The sequence below is a fragment of the Diuraphis noxia genome, unplaced genomic scaffold (assembly GCF_037042655.1).
Source record: "Diuraphis noxia isolate RWA-SAM2 unplaced genomic scaffold, SU_Dnox_SAM2 contig0003, whole genome shotgun sequence".
NCBI lineage: Eukaryota > Metazoa > Arthropoda > Insecta > Hemiptera > Aphididae > Diuraphis > Diuraphis noxia.
Window position 1 is genome coordinate 31,785,146 of NW_028301713.1, and position 16,203 is coordinate 31,801,348.

Below are 16,203 nucleotides of genomic sequence, written 5' to 3' on the forward strand. Positions count from 1 at the left end.
ATTCTCAATAGTTTTTGAAAGCCGGGAATAAAAAAAAATAAAAGATAAACGGGAATTTTACACAAATCAATTTTCGAGATTGATTTTGATGTTATGGTGTACGTAACTCAAAAACGAATAACTGCAAAGTATACTTTAACTTTTCACCAACTGTTGATATTATCATTTTTTATCCACCATACAATTTCACTCGACATTTTGAAAATTTAATATAAGGTTCCTATTTCAACTTTTGACAAAAAAAGTTTACTGGAAAGTCAAATTAATTTATATGAGAGATTGAAGTTCAAATTGTTTCGTCATAGGATATTCATTATTCAATCTAAACTAACAATTTATCATGAAATGATTCTTTAATTTTGTTTGTAAAATTAAAAAACGAATAACCGTGTCCGTAGCTACTCGAAATTTTCACCAAATATTTATATAAGGTTTTGTTTATACATATGGCTAATTTATATTTTATAAACTCAATATTTTATGAACTATTCATAAACTATACAATATAATCTTTAATTTTTTTTAAATTTTTTCTAAGAATATTGATAAAAAAATAAAATATTTAAACAAAGAAAAACGATTATTATTTTGTTGTAATTTGAAAATATTGTCCATGGGTACTTGAAACTTTTTAAATATGTTGCTATTTATTATATTACGCCTGATTTCATTTTTAAATGTAATGTTTTCGGAAAAAAATAATTTAACCATTTTAACCTACTGTATTATTATTTATTTATTGGTAAAATACATTATTTTAATTTCAATACTAATTAATATTTTATCGTTGGTAATATAGCCTATATCGTCTTCGCGCAAAATCGTTTTTTGTATACAATGATAATATAATATTGTATAATATCATTGAGTTAAAATTTAGCACATCCTTATTAGTATATATTGCATTGGCTCAATTCACATATATTGCATAGCGATACTATTGAATCCAACTTTTTCAATTATTTGAACTAGAAATTAATTGCAAAAATTATAATTTATACATAGAACAAACATAATTGCAATTTTAAATTTTATACTAAATATATATTTTTTTTTTTTGAGAAGGTTAAAAAGCTCGAACAATTTTTTTTGCATTTATATAAGGTTCATTAACTCGGCTACATACATAATATGTGTTATCTGACTTTACTGTTTATATCTATATACTGGGTGTTTAATTTATTAAAGTTCAATTTTATTAGTAATTTATTTTAACACACATTTTAATAGCTCAAAAGTTCTAAAATCACATGACTATTAAAAAAAAACTAATAAATGTTTGTATTTTATATTATATTAATTATTATAATAGTCTTATATAAGTATCTTAAATAACTCCTATTTAAGATTATTAAAAATATATGATATACTATATATTTTCGGAAATCGTAAAAAGCTATAAATAAAATTTAACGAAAAAAATATGGAATAGGTACTAGATTTTACTGTTCGCACAACTTTAGTTATAGACGTTAATCATAATAATAATTTAACTCATAAAAAAACCTGAAAACTCGTAATTGATTACATCGATATCAGCGAACAAGTCAAATGAATCACACATTATTACATATCAATTATCACACTCACGACCTATGTGACCTATAAGAGACCAATAGTCTGCTTAGCTTTGGTTTATAATTTTATTTTTTATCCATAGCAAGTCTTTGAGTAGTATTTTAATCTTAAATACGGAATTTAGTTGTTGGCAATCTATAATTGTGTCCAGTTATGAAATGTTTGGTTTTAATTTCTAATGAAATATTTTAATATATTTTTAATCTTTGAATAACAGTTTTAATCATAGTCATTTTAATTTTCTAAAATATGTTCAATTTAATGTGTGGGTAATAATGGGCAATAATCTGAAATCAATAAACATTTGAACAGTTTAATTAATGGATCTGCATTCTGCATGTATTATAATATTAATTATAATTTGTGTACATTAATTCCACACGGTATGTAATTTAAAGTTTTCATAATAATGTATTAAATTTTCTGTTATCGCGATATTTAGAATGTGCTTATTGCGTATTTATATTGATAACAAAAATATATGATTTATAAGAAAATTATATTTAATATTAGTAAAATGTATTAAGGATAAATATTTTAAAAATTGGTAACTTCTCCACTGTCGAAATTCAAGTGGTGTATATCTTAACTAATGAAATGTTTAAATGTAACGCCAAGTTGCTATATTATTTATACCTAAGTAATTATAGCACCCCTTAATATACTAATTTCCATATTCATGCCATTTCATTTTACCAAATTTATTAAAGATTTTTATGTTTTTATCAATAAATGTATATTACTTGACAAATATATTTCAACTTTCAATGGTTAACGCATTTTAATTTTGATAATGCGCACTAAATTAAATTGTTGTTTTCTAATTTGTTATTTTAGATCGAAAATGGATGCTGGTAATAAAGAACAACGGCCTCCAAATCCACGAGCCAGAGCAAACATCTTTGAAATCTTCACGTTTAGGTAAATTGTTATATAACATTTATTAGAATTATTAGATAGATAGTAGATACATTTGAATATAATAATTTATAGATAATAATTTAAAAATATTAAAATTATATTTTAAGGATGTTTTGTATCAAAATATATTATTATTTGTATCTTATAACATATAACTCATGTTTGACAGAATTTTATTTATTCCTATGAATCATAGGCTATAATAATAACAATATCATTACTTACTTGTCTCTAATGATTTCAGTATACATTATATACATAACATAACCTCCATTTATCTTTATTCAAACTGTTAATGTCTTTATAGATATTATAAATAAATATAATGATTTAGAACATTGTTTTTTAGTAGCTTAATTCCGTTAAGTTTTATTTATATTTTCTTAATTCACACGCATAGAAATATAGTTAATATCATATAACTTCATTACGATTATAATTTTTTGTTTTGTTTCAGCTGGATTTTTGACCTTTTTAAAATTGGGCGAAAGAGGGATTTAGAATTCAATGATTTATATGTACCTTTAAATAATGATCGATCATCATTATTAGGAATTGAATTACAGAGGTATAATTGTTAAAATGTAAAGATTATATTTTAAATAATTACTTTAAATCAATTTTTGTTCTTATATAAGGAGGTGGAAAATCGATATAGTTAATGCAAACAAAAATAATGGAGACCCTAGTTTGCTAAGGGTATTGGTTCGAATGTTTGGCGCTAAGCTTATGTTTTATGGATTAATACAAGCATTTGTTGAAATTGTGTTGAGGTATATATAGGTATATTAGTTATTAAAGAACGATTATAAATTACAGTGGGAAAACTTAACTAACCACAAGATGTTGTTTTCAAAATTAATAGTTATTGTACTATAATTTATAATGTTGCTTAATATCTAGAATGAAAAAAAATTGTTTTTGTATAGGTGAATAAAAAATAGGTATCTTAATGTCTATGTGAATATTATTTTTTAGAATGTCTCTACCTATACTAATTGGTGGATTATTAGAATATTTCAACCCTGAAAAGCCGGACGCCAAGGACTTGAATCATGCATATTATTATGCGTCAGGTCTATTGTTAAACATGTTACTTAATATAATATTGTTTCATTATTCACAAATGGAAATGGGACACCTAGGAATGAAGATTCGAGTGGCCTGCTGTTCAGCAATATATAAAAAGGTATACGATCATTAAATATTAAAACGAAAAATATATTATGTAGGTAAATAAAAAAATGAAAATTATTAAATGAATATAAATATATTATATTTCCAAGTATAGATATAAACTATAAACTCATTAATTTGATGATAATATTATAATGCATAGTCAGTAAACACGTAGCCATTGTTTATATGTAATAAAAATTAAATATATAGATGCATGGAATAACAGGTCTTACATAATAATGATAAATCGTTAAAAACAAACCTATAAAATATAATATATTAAAAAAATATGTATATTAAGCAAATTTAAATTAAAAAATAACAAAAAAGGTTTGGATAAAGAACGGGTTTTTTATATTATTGTTCACAAAGATCCTTTTCTGCTGTCGTGTCGGTTTAAACGAAAAAAAAGATTTTCTAGAAGATGAAGTAAAATATTTTTCATAGATAATGATATTTCAAAAAATAAATTTAATTTGTTTTTCTATAATTTTTGAGAATCTAATATAATAGTTTCTTTAAAAAAACACTTGATAGATAACTAAAAATCGGCATGGATAAATTTTGCATGAATTATATAGTATTAAAAACAGGCATTTTTTCAGGACATAAAAATTCCTGTTCCATCTGTTTCCTGTTGTCTACGAAAAATATATACAATATACATGTATAAATTCCATTATTTTTGCTGTCTTTAAATTAGGCATTGCGATTAAGTCAAACATCTTTAGGTGAAACCACAGTCGGTCAAGTGGTAAACTTGTTGTCGAATGATGTAAATCGATTTGATATAGCGTTCATATTTATACACTTCTTATGGGTTGGCCCTCTGCAATCAATTGTGGTCACATATTTTTTGTGGCAAGAACTTGGCGTATCATCTTTAGTTGGAGTGGCTATATTTCTTGTATTTATACCATTACAAGGTATGTATGAATACTATTATCATGGATGTTACTCATGAGTTAAAACAAGGCATATAGATATAAAAAGAAGTACTTAAGTAAGCAAAAGTTTCAATTTAAGGATGGTTGGGAAAGAAAACGTCAAAATATCGATCAAGAACAGCCCCTAGGACTGACGAAAGAGTAAGGTTGATGAACGAAATAATATCAGGCATACAAGTGATAAAAATGTACACTTGGGAAAAACCTTTTGCGGTGCTTGTACAATTTGCAAGAAAGTACGTGTCTTGGATTTATACTAACATGTAATGGTAAGGTTTGTAATACTTATATTTATATTGTTATAGGATGGAACTTGAACAGATCAGAGGAGTCTTATACATCAGAGTATTTTTGCAATCTTTTGTAATATTTCATTTAAGGATTGCGTTTTTTATAAGTATTTTGTCATACGTATTATTAGGAAACTTCATAAATACTCAAAAAGTAAAGATAAATTTAAACATATTTTAACATTTGTTAAAATTGATTCTATATTAGTTAAAAGAATATTATATCTATATGTATTATATAAGTATTATTTAGTTTTATGTTTCTTACTTAATTTTTAGGTTTTTGTTATACTTTCATATTTAAAGATATTGACGACAATGACAGTATTTTTCCCCCAAGGCATTTTAACGTTAGCGGAGATGCTAATATCTATTAAACGTATTCAGGTATGTATAGTAATAATAGTCTTAAGTTCTAAAAATAATATTACAAATAATTAATAAATTATCATTATTTTTGTAATACTGTAAGACATTTCTATTACAACACGAAAATCGCAAGCATGATACACCATTGTCGTTACAACCAGAAGTTACATCGAAGAATAGCAATGAAATGTTAAATTTTAATAGTGACCATTTTGCGACAAATATAAATAAAAATGAAGAAGGTATTGATCGATTGGGTAATTTTGGAATCGACGTTTCAAACGCCTCAGCTAAATGGGTACTCAATCAACCCGATAACTCATTAAATAACATTAATTTAACCGTTAGACCGGGGCGGTTGGTTGCAATCATCGGGCCCGTAGGAGCTGGAAAAGTATAAATTGGCTCTATGATAAATAAATAATATAATAAAAAATTATTTTTTATACAGAGTTCATTGATTCAGTCAATTTTAAGAGAATTACCACTTTGCAATGGAAGTATTTCAGTGCGTGGCACCGTTTCATACGCATCTCAAGAACCATGGTTGTTTAACGGTTCAATTCAACAAAATATACTTTTTGGTTCGCCAATGGATCATAATCGTTACAAACAAGTACAATAATTAAAAAATAAAACAATTTGTTTGTATTCATACGTAGAAATTTCACGTGAGTTATGTATTAGGTTATAAAAGTGTGCGCATTGAACACTGATTTTAAACAACTTCCTTATGGTGACAGATCTTTGGTAGGAGAAAGAGGAGTTTCTCTTAGTGGTGGTCAACGAGCGAGAGTAAATCTAGCAAGGCAAGTAAAACACTAGATTTTTATGATTATGTTTCAATAATATTTTATGATTTTGATGGTTCTAGAGCTGTATATAAACAAACTGATATTTATTTATTGGACGACCCTCTATCAGCTGTTGACACACACGTTGGAAAACATTTATTTGAAAAATGCATTAAGGGTACATGAAGTCTTATTAAGTTGTCGTTAGTTAACTCTTTTGATGATATTATATTTATAATCTACAGGTTATCTCAAAGAGAAAACTTGTATTCTAGTTACTCACCAAATACAATATTTATCGAGTGTTGATCAAATCGTTTTGATGGAAAATGTAAGTAGTTACATTTGTAAACAGTTTTAATACAAAATATGGTTTGTTAAAAATTGAATGATATTCTATTTTTATTTCTCTGTAGGCAAACATATTAGCCGAGGGTTCGTATCAAGAACTACAATCTTCTGGCTTAGACTTTACAAAATTACTTAAATCATCGGAAGAAACAACCTCCGATACTGAAATCGATAATAAAAATGAACCTAATAGTGATTTTGAACCGATCTCAGAATTATCTCGACAAGGGTCTCTTAAAAGTATTTCGTCATCCATTGATGAGAATAAATTAAATGAGACTCAAGTAGCACCCATTGAGGTGGCTGAAGCTAGGTCTTCCGGAAAAGTTTCACGTAGTGTTTATTTGTCTTATATTTCTGCTGGAGGGAATGTTTTTAAAATATTTTTTTTACTATTCATATGTATATTCACTCAAGCGCTTGGTACTGGTGGAGATTATTGGATAAGTTATTGGTAATTTTGTTTTTATTTTGTTAATTAGTTTTAATTCTAAGTTAAGAAAATACACTTTTATTTCAGGGTTAACCTAGAAGATCGCGTTTTTCGTAAAGAAGAAAGTAAATCTACCAATATTAGTAATTTTATGACTTACGAAACACCTGATACACCGTGGGTAATATCTCGCCATTCTTGTGTTATAATATATACTGTCATAAACGTAGCTATGATTATAGTTGTTTTAATAAGATGTGCTACATTCGTATCAGTTTTTATAGGCGCATCTATGAATTTACACACTAGTATGTTCAACGCTATAACCAGAGCCACTATGTATTTCTTCAATACAAATTCCTCTGGTAGAAAATTTTATTAATTATTGATTGAATATAAACTTACATATTTTAATGAATATTTATTATTTTATCAGGACGGATTTTGAACCGTTTCACTAAAGATATTGGTGCTATTGATGAAATGATAACAGTTCCTTCGTTGGATTTTATATATGTAAATCATCAGCTTATTTATAATTTTAAGTTTTACACATTAATTTGAGACATTTAACTTTTGCACATTTATTTTATAAGAACATGGCACGATATCGTGTATGTTTAATTAATCATATTGAGAGTGGTTTTACATTTAAGTGTTCACATATTTTTGAAAAAGCCATGACGTTTACGTGAAAAGACTAAGAGCTGAAAACAGTGAAAACTATGAACCATTTGTTGGTTATCACCGAATAACTATTAATATTAGTAATAATAATAATAATGATTATTTTTATTAAATGTTTACTAAAGTTATAAAGAAATAAAAATAACTAAAATAATTTTATAAAAAAAGTTGCATAAATACCAGGATATTTTGTATACTAAATAAAAATGGGTGAACGGTGAAATGTATCTAATTCAATTTTAAAATGACAAATAAATACCATCATAAAAAAAATTATTACAAATAACTAGATTTAATAGTAAAATTTATAAAGATTATTTTCAAACAAACTTAATGTGTTTAATTAAATACGTAAAAAGTTTTTTTTTTTTGGTGTGCGCATTTGTTATTATGTTGTTCAATATTTTGTGTGCAAAAATGACTTAGAAATATGTTTGCGCAAATTATTTATTGTATTAAAATATAATTATTTTTATTTTCACTGTTTTAAACTAGAATTCATTATCACTTATTGGAATTATAGTTGTGGTCGGAATAGTAAATGTTTACCTTCTTATACCCACATTCTTCATTGGGATATTGTTTTATTACACAGTAGTATATTATTTATCTACATCACGTAGCATCAAACGTTTGGAGGGAATCTGTAAGTGCAGAAATGTATATTTCAAAATACAGTCGATTCTCAATAATTCTAAAATCTTGGTAATCTATGGAATCCAGAGTCCGGATTTATTCCTTGTCTATTGAAATTATATAACTTATCGAAATTATATTTATACACCACATTGAAACTTAAGTTATTGAGACTTGATAGTGAATAAATTTATAATTTATAAAAAATTTATCGTGAAGTTTGTTTTAATTGTGAATTATTAAATATTTAGCACGAAGTCCCGTATTAGGATATTTGAACGCATCACTTCAAGGTTTATCAACAATAAGAGCATTTGATGCCGAAGAAATTTTATCTAGAGAATTCGATGGCCATCAAGTAAGGAAAACAACTTTGTGTATAACATTAAAATAAGATATTTATACATTATTTAAATTTTTAGGATTTACATTCTTCGGCTTGGTATATTTTTATCTCATCTACTGAAGCTTTAGGTTTCGCGTTGGATATGATTTGCCTTGCATATATTAGTATTTTAACATTTAGTTTTTTAGTTGTCAAAAATGGTAATAAATTAATTATAATTTAAAAATGATTTGGAATAAAATGTTTACTTATATTTTAGATGCTTTTGGGGGAGATGTTGGACTAGTTATAACTCAAGCAATGAGTTTGACGGGTTCACTCCAGTGGGGAATACGACAATTTGCACAATTAGATAATCAGATGACATCTGTTGAAAGAGTACTTGAATATACAAATGTTCCACAGGAACCTGCACTTGAATCTGTACAAGGTAATATTCATCTCAGTTTAACGTATTTAATAAGTAATAACATTATTAGCTCTTAGTTATTTTATTACGTATGCATAACAAACATTGTTCTAAAATGAAGTCGAAAATTTAATTTTATCTATCCTGAGGTGTTATATAATTAAAATGTGTAATAAACAAATGTTGTACAAGGCTTAGATAAAACTCGAAACTTACCTAAATCTTTAACTTATAATATGTCAATAACTAACAAACTTAATACATAAGTGTTTTTTCGTAGTTTAACGTTTATTGTATATACTATTGGTAGCATAGTTAAATAAATATTAAATAAATATATTTAAATTCTTAAAACTTTGATTATGCATAATATGTTGTTATTTAAGCGGAGATTTATAAACTAGCTGTTTGGTATTTATTAGTTTTCATGTATATATTTTTTTTTAGATAAGAAACCACCAAAAGAATGGCCGGATAAAGGGGAAATAGTGTTTAAAAATTTTAATTTACGTTATAGTTTAAATGAGACTTATGTTATAAGAAATCTCAATATTCAGATTCAAGCAATGGAAAAAGTAATAATAATCATGTATCATATTATTTTAATAACTTTTCGCTAAGCTGATGTTGATGTTATATTATTATTAAATTTATAATATCATTAAATATTCTAATATTATGGAATATATAATATTTATTTTTAATATTATTGCTGTTTGGAGATACAATGATAATATATTCTTTTAATTTAGATAGGAATTGTTGGTCGAACTGGTGCAGGCAAATCGTCGTTGATAGGAGCGTTATTTAGACTTGCTATCAATGAGGGAAATATCACCATCGATGGTATAGAAATACACGAATTAGGATTACACGATTTACGTTCCAAAATTTCAATAATTCCTCAAGAACCAGTTTTGTTTTCGGGATCAATGCGAAAAAATCTAGATCCTTTAGACGAATACCCAGATCATACGCTATGGAATGCTTTAGAAGAAGTATAATTTCCAATTACACTTTGTTTTTTTATTCATGACATAAATATATTATGAAGTAGTCAAAAAAGTTTCACGAGTAAGGTTTTGTGGATTTATTACTGTTTAAGGTGGAACTTAAAACCGTCGTAGAGGATTTGCCCGATGGTCTAAACTCAAAGATGTCTGAAGGCGGGTCTAATTTTAGCGTTGGCCAAAGGCAATTAGTGTGTTTGGCTAGAGCTATTGTGCGTAGTAATAAGATCCTCGTGCTGGACGAAGCTACTGCCAATGTCGATTCTCAGTAACTATTGATACGAATCATATAAAATCGATTTCATTAATTTTCTCATTATACTCTTAAAACTGAGTGCTTTTAATTTTTTATTTGCAGGACCGATGCGCTGATTCAAAATACGATTAGAAATAAATTTCGATCGTGTACAGTGTTAACGATCGCTCACCGTTTGAACACAGTTATGGATTCTGACAGGGTGCTTGTTATGGACGCTGGGACAATGGTCGAATTCGACCACCCTTATAACTTGTTGAAAAACAAAGACGGATTTTTGTACAAAATGGTAGAACAGACTGGAAGTGAAACGTCTGAATCGTTACATAATATAGCAGTTGAGGTACAACTCGAATAAGCTAATTGTACAATTTCTTCGACGTGTTTAATCGAATTTATCATATCGACTAACTGCATTTGTACTTTTTTTTTAGAGCTTTATGAACATTGCCCATGAGTCATGAAGTCTACGGTTCATATGATACAATACACTATACAGAAATTATATTATTTAATGTCTGTGATAATTAACTATTGTTTCGTATAATTACTAAATACATTTAAAGTACCACTCTCTGTTTTTATTTATACATGACACTAACTCAATTTGGTGTCATAATTGTACATTTTTTAAACTTAATATAGCTACTACAATATTATTATGAATATATCTGTGTATTCTAACTCTATAACTTGTTTTCATAATTTAAGAGATACATATCATACTTATAATTTAATTATTATAGGATGACAGTAAATTTAATTTACATCAAAACTTTAAAATATGAATTTAAATTGTCAAATTATTTAAGAAATACAGTGAAACCTCTGAATAGCGGACACTCTCGGTCGCCGAAATTTTGTCCGCTATTTAGAGGAAAACATTTTTTTTTAACAAATAAATAAATTCAATAATTTTATTTTATATTATTTTTACATTAATTGAATACACGATAAAACTAACATTTATGAAAAAAAAAACAGTTACCTAAATTTTTATTTTATTTTTACATTAATTAAATACATCTTAAAAAAATAAAAACTAACATTTCTGAAAAATATCTGTTACTTTAGTTTGTTTACTAATTGCAGGCGTAGTTATTTCGTATGCTAAGGCATTTTCTAAATTAAATAACGTTGGCATCACAAACACAACTAAACGCACATAGGACAATGCATTAGTTATAATACTTCGTTGACGCGATAATATTTCAATGACTGAACGGATAAGATAAGATTTTAATATATAGTATAATAATGTACACACAAGATAACTTAATAATTCAGGTTTTTATTCAGATATTCCAAAATAATTCTTAATTTAAGATAAAAATAACTAATATCAACGTCATAAAAGTGTCCGTTATTTAGAGTGTCCTGTATTTAGAGGTTTTCCTATACATAAATAGTGAAAATGTTCCCGTCCCCGAAAAAACGTCCGCTATTTAGAGGTGTCCGTTAAGGGAGGTTTCACTGTATATAATAATGAAGGCTTTATTAAAAATAAAAATCATATTGTGTCAATGTTTAGTGTAAAAATAATTTAAACAGGTGCTTATAAAGTATTAATCTACCCATAGATTTAGACTATAAAAAAAATTTGTGAAATAGTAAATTATTTGAAAAATGTTTATAGAAAAAGTTAGATATAAATATAAAAGAAAAATTAACCTTCAAGGCATAAACAGTATTTAAAAAAAGCATATTCTAATACTCTATAGTCTATACTGTACAGCTGTAGGCGTCAAATATATATTATCATCACTAAGTAAGTCGCTATAATAGCATATATTGGTAAATCATTGTATAAAAAATATAAATCTGAACGGTGACTGTCTGTTAGCATACACGACTAAATACTAAAGATATATATGATTTATTGATTTTATATTGCTATTAAAGTTATTTATTAGTAACTATTGTATGCTAAAATAATTATTTTTTTTACAAATTTAAGATCACTTTGTATTTTTTGCATTGTCAAAAATTTAATGGGAGTCTTATTTCATAATACGAGTCTTATTATGAAAATATAATTTTTATAATAAATATTAAACGTTATAACGTATAAAGTTATAACTAAGTATAATATTATTATGAAGAACATACGAATTGCGTACCTATCAAGCACTAATTAATGTAGATTAATTAAATTACTTAGTAGGTACATAGGTAATACAATTTGTACCTATATATTATTATTGTTCAAAATATTTAAGTATACGTTGAATCCGCATACCTATGTGTCTTCGACATACACACGTGTGACATAGAAAGCAAATTTTCGTTCATCACTTCCAATAGTGTGCTGTAAGTTTTGATGTAAGAGTTATAAAATATAAAAAATATGGAAATTTTTTTTTTGTTTTGGATATTATTATTATTATTCAGTTTTAATATAATTGTTATTTATAAGATTTCATGTTTATAATTTACTGTAGTAAAAATAACACAGACTTTTAGATTCTGAACGAAGTAATGAATGTAGGTATTGATTTTACAATGATGTGTGTGTGTTTTTTTTTTTTTGTGTCTGTGTACAGCATAACTAGTCGAAATAATGCCTCAATTTAAAACTTTGATGGTGGTTTCCAATGTAAAAGTGAAGATCCTTGGTGCAGGTAATAAGTTAACATTTTTTAACAGTTTTCAAAAAAATCGAGTAAAACCAAAAAAATATGACAGAAATTTTTTTATGCAAAACCCGTTTTCGACCAAATCGATTTTTTATATGGTTGTAATTCAAAAACTAATCACTATAAATACTTGAAATTTTCATCAAATGTTTATGTTAGTGTTATCTATATACAGTTTAATTTTCAAAAATGTTTGACTTTTTATGAGTTATTTATAGACCACTAAAATTTTCAATTCTTTTGAAGTGCCGGTAAAAAAATGTTGGACAACCAAAAAAACTTGAAAATTTAATACAAGGTTCCTTATGAGTTGTTCTTATTGTAGCTAAAAAAATTAAAAATCGTAAGTCACAATTTTTTTTATAAGCGTTTATAGTTCAAATGTTTACGAAATCTGTCGAAAACGCGAAAATTTGCTAGTAATTTTGAAGTTGAAAAATCATAAAATTTTTTGTGTTTATAACTAAGGATTAAAAATACAACACTAAGTTTTCTATAAGTTTTCCTTCAAGTAGCTATAGAGAAAACTCGAAGTATCATTATAGGAAAAATTTTAATGCGTTTGAATTTTAAATTTTTACGAAATAGCGTAACGATAACGATTAATCCTCAAACGATTTTAAATATTTGATAGTATTCAAAAAGTATAAGTCGTAGACACATGACAATTTTACCAGTTATTTAGATTGCCATTTTCTTTCCATGATTTAATTTTCAAAATATTTTGACTTTTTTGAAATATTTATAGACAACTAAAATTTTTAATTTGTCTGAAAATTTTTTTTAAAATTAAAATCGATAAAAATTTATTTTTTGGGTAGAAAATCTTGAAAATTAAATACAAGGCTCTTAACATATTGTTACAATAGCAGTTGAAAAATGAAAAAGAAATTCAGTCACAATTTTTTTGTTATAAGCATTCAAAGTTTGAATTTTGACAAAATACGTAAAAATCACAAAAAATCACAAATTATTTTAAGCTAAAAATTCATAAAAAATTTCTTTTGTAAATCTAAGATTTGAAAATTTAATACAAGATTCCTTACAAGATGTATGTATTGAAAATCTTTATCACAAATAAAAAGTCCACCGGAAATTCAAATTAAATTTTTATGAGCATTTGAAATTTAAATTTTTACAACATCGGATTTTCACTTTTAGTGATGTCCTTATTTTGGTGTAACTCTAAAACAAATGACTGCAGATACTTGAAATGTTGACTGAATGTTTATATAGGCATTTTCTATATTTGATAACATTTTCAAAATATTTAAATTTGTTTTGAGCTGTTTACTGACATTTTAATTTTTCAACTTTATTAGTTTTTTTTTAATTAATATCGATAAAAATTTATTTTTTCGGTAGAAAAGCTTGAAAATTTAATACAAGGCTTCTAACACGTTGTAACACTAGCAGTTAAAAAATATTAAAAATACATAGGCACGATTTTTTTTTATAAGCATTTAAAGTTCAAATTTTGACTAAATACGTGAAAATTACAACGATGCTCAAATTATCTTAGATAGAAATTCATAAAAGTTTTTCTTTTTAATTCTAAGATTTAAAAAATTAATACAAGGCTCCTATCATATTTTTACAATAGCAGTTGAAAAATAAAAGAAATATATATGCACAATTTTTTTTAAACATTCAAACTTTTAATTTTGACAACATACGTAAAAATCACAAAAATTCGTAAATTATTTTATCCTAGAAATTCATAAAAAAATTTCTTTTTAAATCTAAGATTTGAATATTTTTAATAATCTATAATATACCTAGACAGATAAACCGTCTCCGTTCAGAATCGTTTTTCGTATACAATGACACCTATCATTGCATTCAAATTTAACTTACCCTAGTCAGAGGTCCAGCCCACCCCCTAATGTACAGCAGAGCGATACCCACTTAACCCGCTTTTTTATATTTTATACTATCTTTATATTTACTCATTAATATTTTTACAGCATTTACTATTACTATTAATAATTACCTATGTTAAAATAGATCTACAATTAATATAGTTAATCTAATTCTAATAAGTTTTTAAGCATATGGCTTTAAATTAATTTTTTATTATTATTAAATAGTATTAGATTAATTTCAATTATCGCTTTTTATTTTCACACCAACATATTTTTATGTATTTGTCATGGAGATAAATAATTTAAAAATAAATTGTTATTATTTTGCTGTGTTACTTTTTGTTTCTTTTTCTGTATATTTTTAAAATCATTGAATATGGTTTTCCTACTCTTCTCTAAATGTTTCTCTACACGGTCATTATACAATTTTGATTCTATGCAATAATAAATAATAAAACATACAAGAATCATTTTATATGTTTGTATCATTATCTTAATATGTGATAAAAACTTACTTGTGAATTATGATCTAAATATTTTCTTCCTTATTTACTTCTATTGTAAAGAGTTTTTCGAAATCCAAAATTAATATTTTTAAATTATAACTAAATAATAACTAAAATCATTTTTCTTTTTTTACATATCTAATTTCTCTAAAATGTATTTATATACCTAATAAATTTTTCAAAATTAAAACTGAGAATTTAGAAAAGCTATTAAAAAAAATGTAAGAAATTGCTGTCGTAACAAAATAATTTAATGGATTTGAATGTAATTAAATCATCACCTTTAATCACATTATATTCATAAAACAAAAACACACCAAAATCCAGTGCTAAGAAGTCCGAGAATTTCCTGTTACATAAAATCAATTTAAATTTAATAATGTTGAAAGTAAGGATAACGCGCTCAGCATTTTGTCATAATTAGTTTTTAATAGGTGTATGTTGAATACTTATTTAAACAATGTGGCAAATACAATAATTGGTATAAATATACAGGTAGCTCATAAGTCACGGAGGTAGTCAAAATCTGTTGTATACAAATTTTGACTTATTATAGTAGTTATTAAATTAGTTGAACAGTTTGTATAAAAGTCAAATAGTACCTAGTACTTAGTGGGATCAGCAATTAAAACGGCAAACGGGTTAATCAAACTACCAAGTAAGACATAATTTCAGAACAGTTAAGGAATTACTGGCAAACATATTTTTTTGTCGCTTTAAATGATAAATAACATAATAGAAATATCAAAAAGAATATTTAATAGGTACATGATAATAAAATTCCTAATAAGAATTAATTGAGATAAAGTGATTCTTGTAAAATAAATGAACTGCCATGGGATACTAGTACTTCATTGTTTTGACTAGATATGTTATGAATTATGATATTACATGCGTTCGTTTTCGAGTTTAAAATATTTTGCTTTACTCAATGGCGTTGTTTAAATTAAAAAAATTTGGTTTTTTTTTAAGAAATAGAGAAATGTATTA

At 25.6% G+C, this 16,203-nt stretch overlaps 1 protein-coding gene across 3 annotated transcripts; it reads left to right on the forward strand.

Moving 5' to 3' along the window:
- Window positions 1–1,692: 1,692 nt before the first annotated feature.
- Window positions 1,693–10,874, forward strand: LOC107163251 (putative multidrug resistance-associated protein lethal(2)03659). Of its 3 annotated transcripts, none has more exons than XM_089222048.1 (26): window positions 1,693–1,961; window positions 2,416–2,499; window positions 2,957–3,067; window positions 3,138–3,272; window positions 3,478–3,688; window positions 4,382–4,604; window positions 4,705–4,861; window positions 4,931–5,069; window positions 5,195–5,302; window positions 5,388–5,678; window positions 5,736–5,900; window positions 5,972–6,093; window positions 6,159–6,256; window positions 6,324–6,409; window positions 6,495–6,883; window positions 6,950–7,227; window positions 7,299–7,378; window positions 8,045–8,195; window positions 8,437–8,543; window positions 8,608–8,731; window positions 8,791–8,961; window positions 9,388–9,515; window positions 9,693–9,938; window positions 10,046–10,218; window positions 10,309–10,549; window positions 10,641–10,874. In XM_089222048.1, the coding sequence occupies exons 2-26, from the start codon at window positions 2,423–2,425 to the stop codon at window positions 10,668–10,670; spliced, it is 4,041 nt and encodes a 1,346-aa protein (XP_089078174.1). In that variant the 5' UTR covers window positions 1,693–1,961; window positions 2,416–2,422; the 3' UTR covers window positions 10,671–10,874. The 3 variants fall into 3 exon arrangements, with proteins under 3 accessions (XP_089078174.1, XP_089078175.1, XP_089078176.1); XM_089222049.1 differs by lacking the exon at window positions 1,693–1,961 and adding an exon at window positions 2,200–2,218; XM_089222050.1 differs by lacking the exon at window positions 1,693–1,961 and adding an exon at window positions 2,330–2,348.
- The last annotated feature ends 5,329 nt before the right edge of the window (window positions 10,875–16,203 follow it).

Excerpts from the sequence above, each read along its gene's own strand:
- LOC107163251 (XM_089222048.1), top strand. The coding sequence starts at position 2,423 with ATGGATGCTGGTAATAAAGAACAACGGCCTCCAAATCCACGAGCCAGA. Across the intron at positions 5,070-5,194 it reads ACTTCATAAATACTCAAAAA|GTTTTTGTTATACTTTCATA; the intron begins GTAAAGATAAAT and ends CTTAATTTTTAG. Across the intron at positions 8,196-8,436 it reads CAAACGTTTGGAGGGAATCT|CACGAAGTCCCGTATTAGGA; the intron begins GTAAGTGCAGAA and ends TTAAATATTTAG.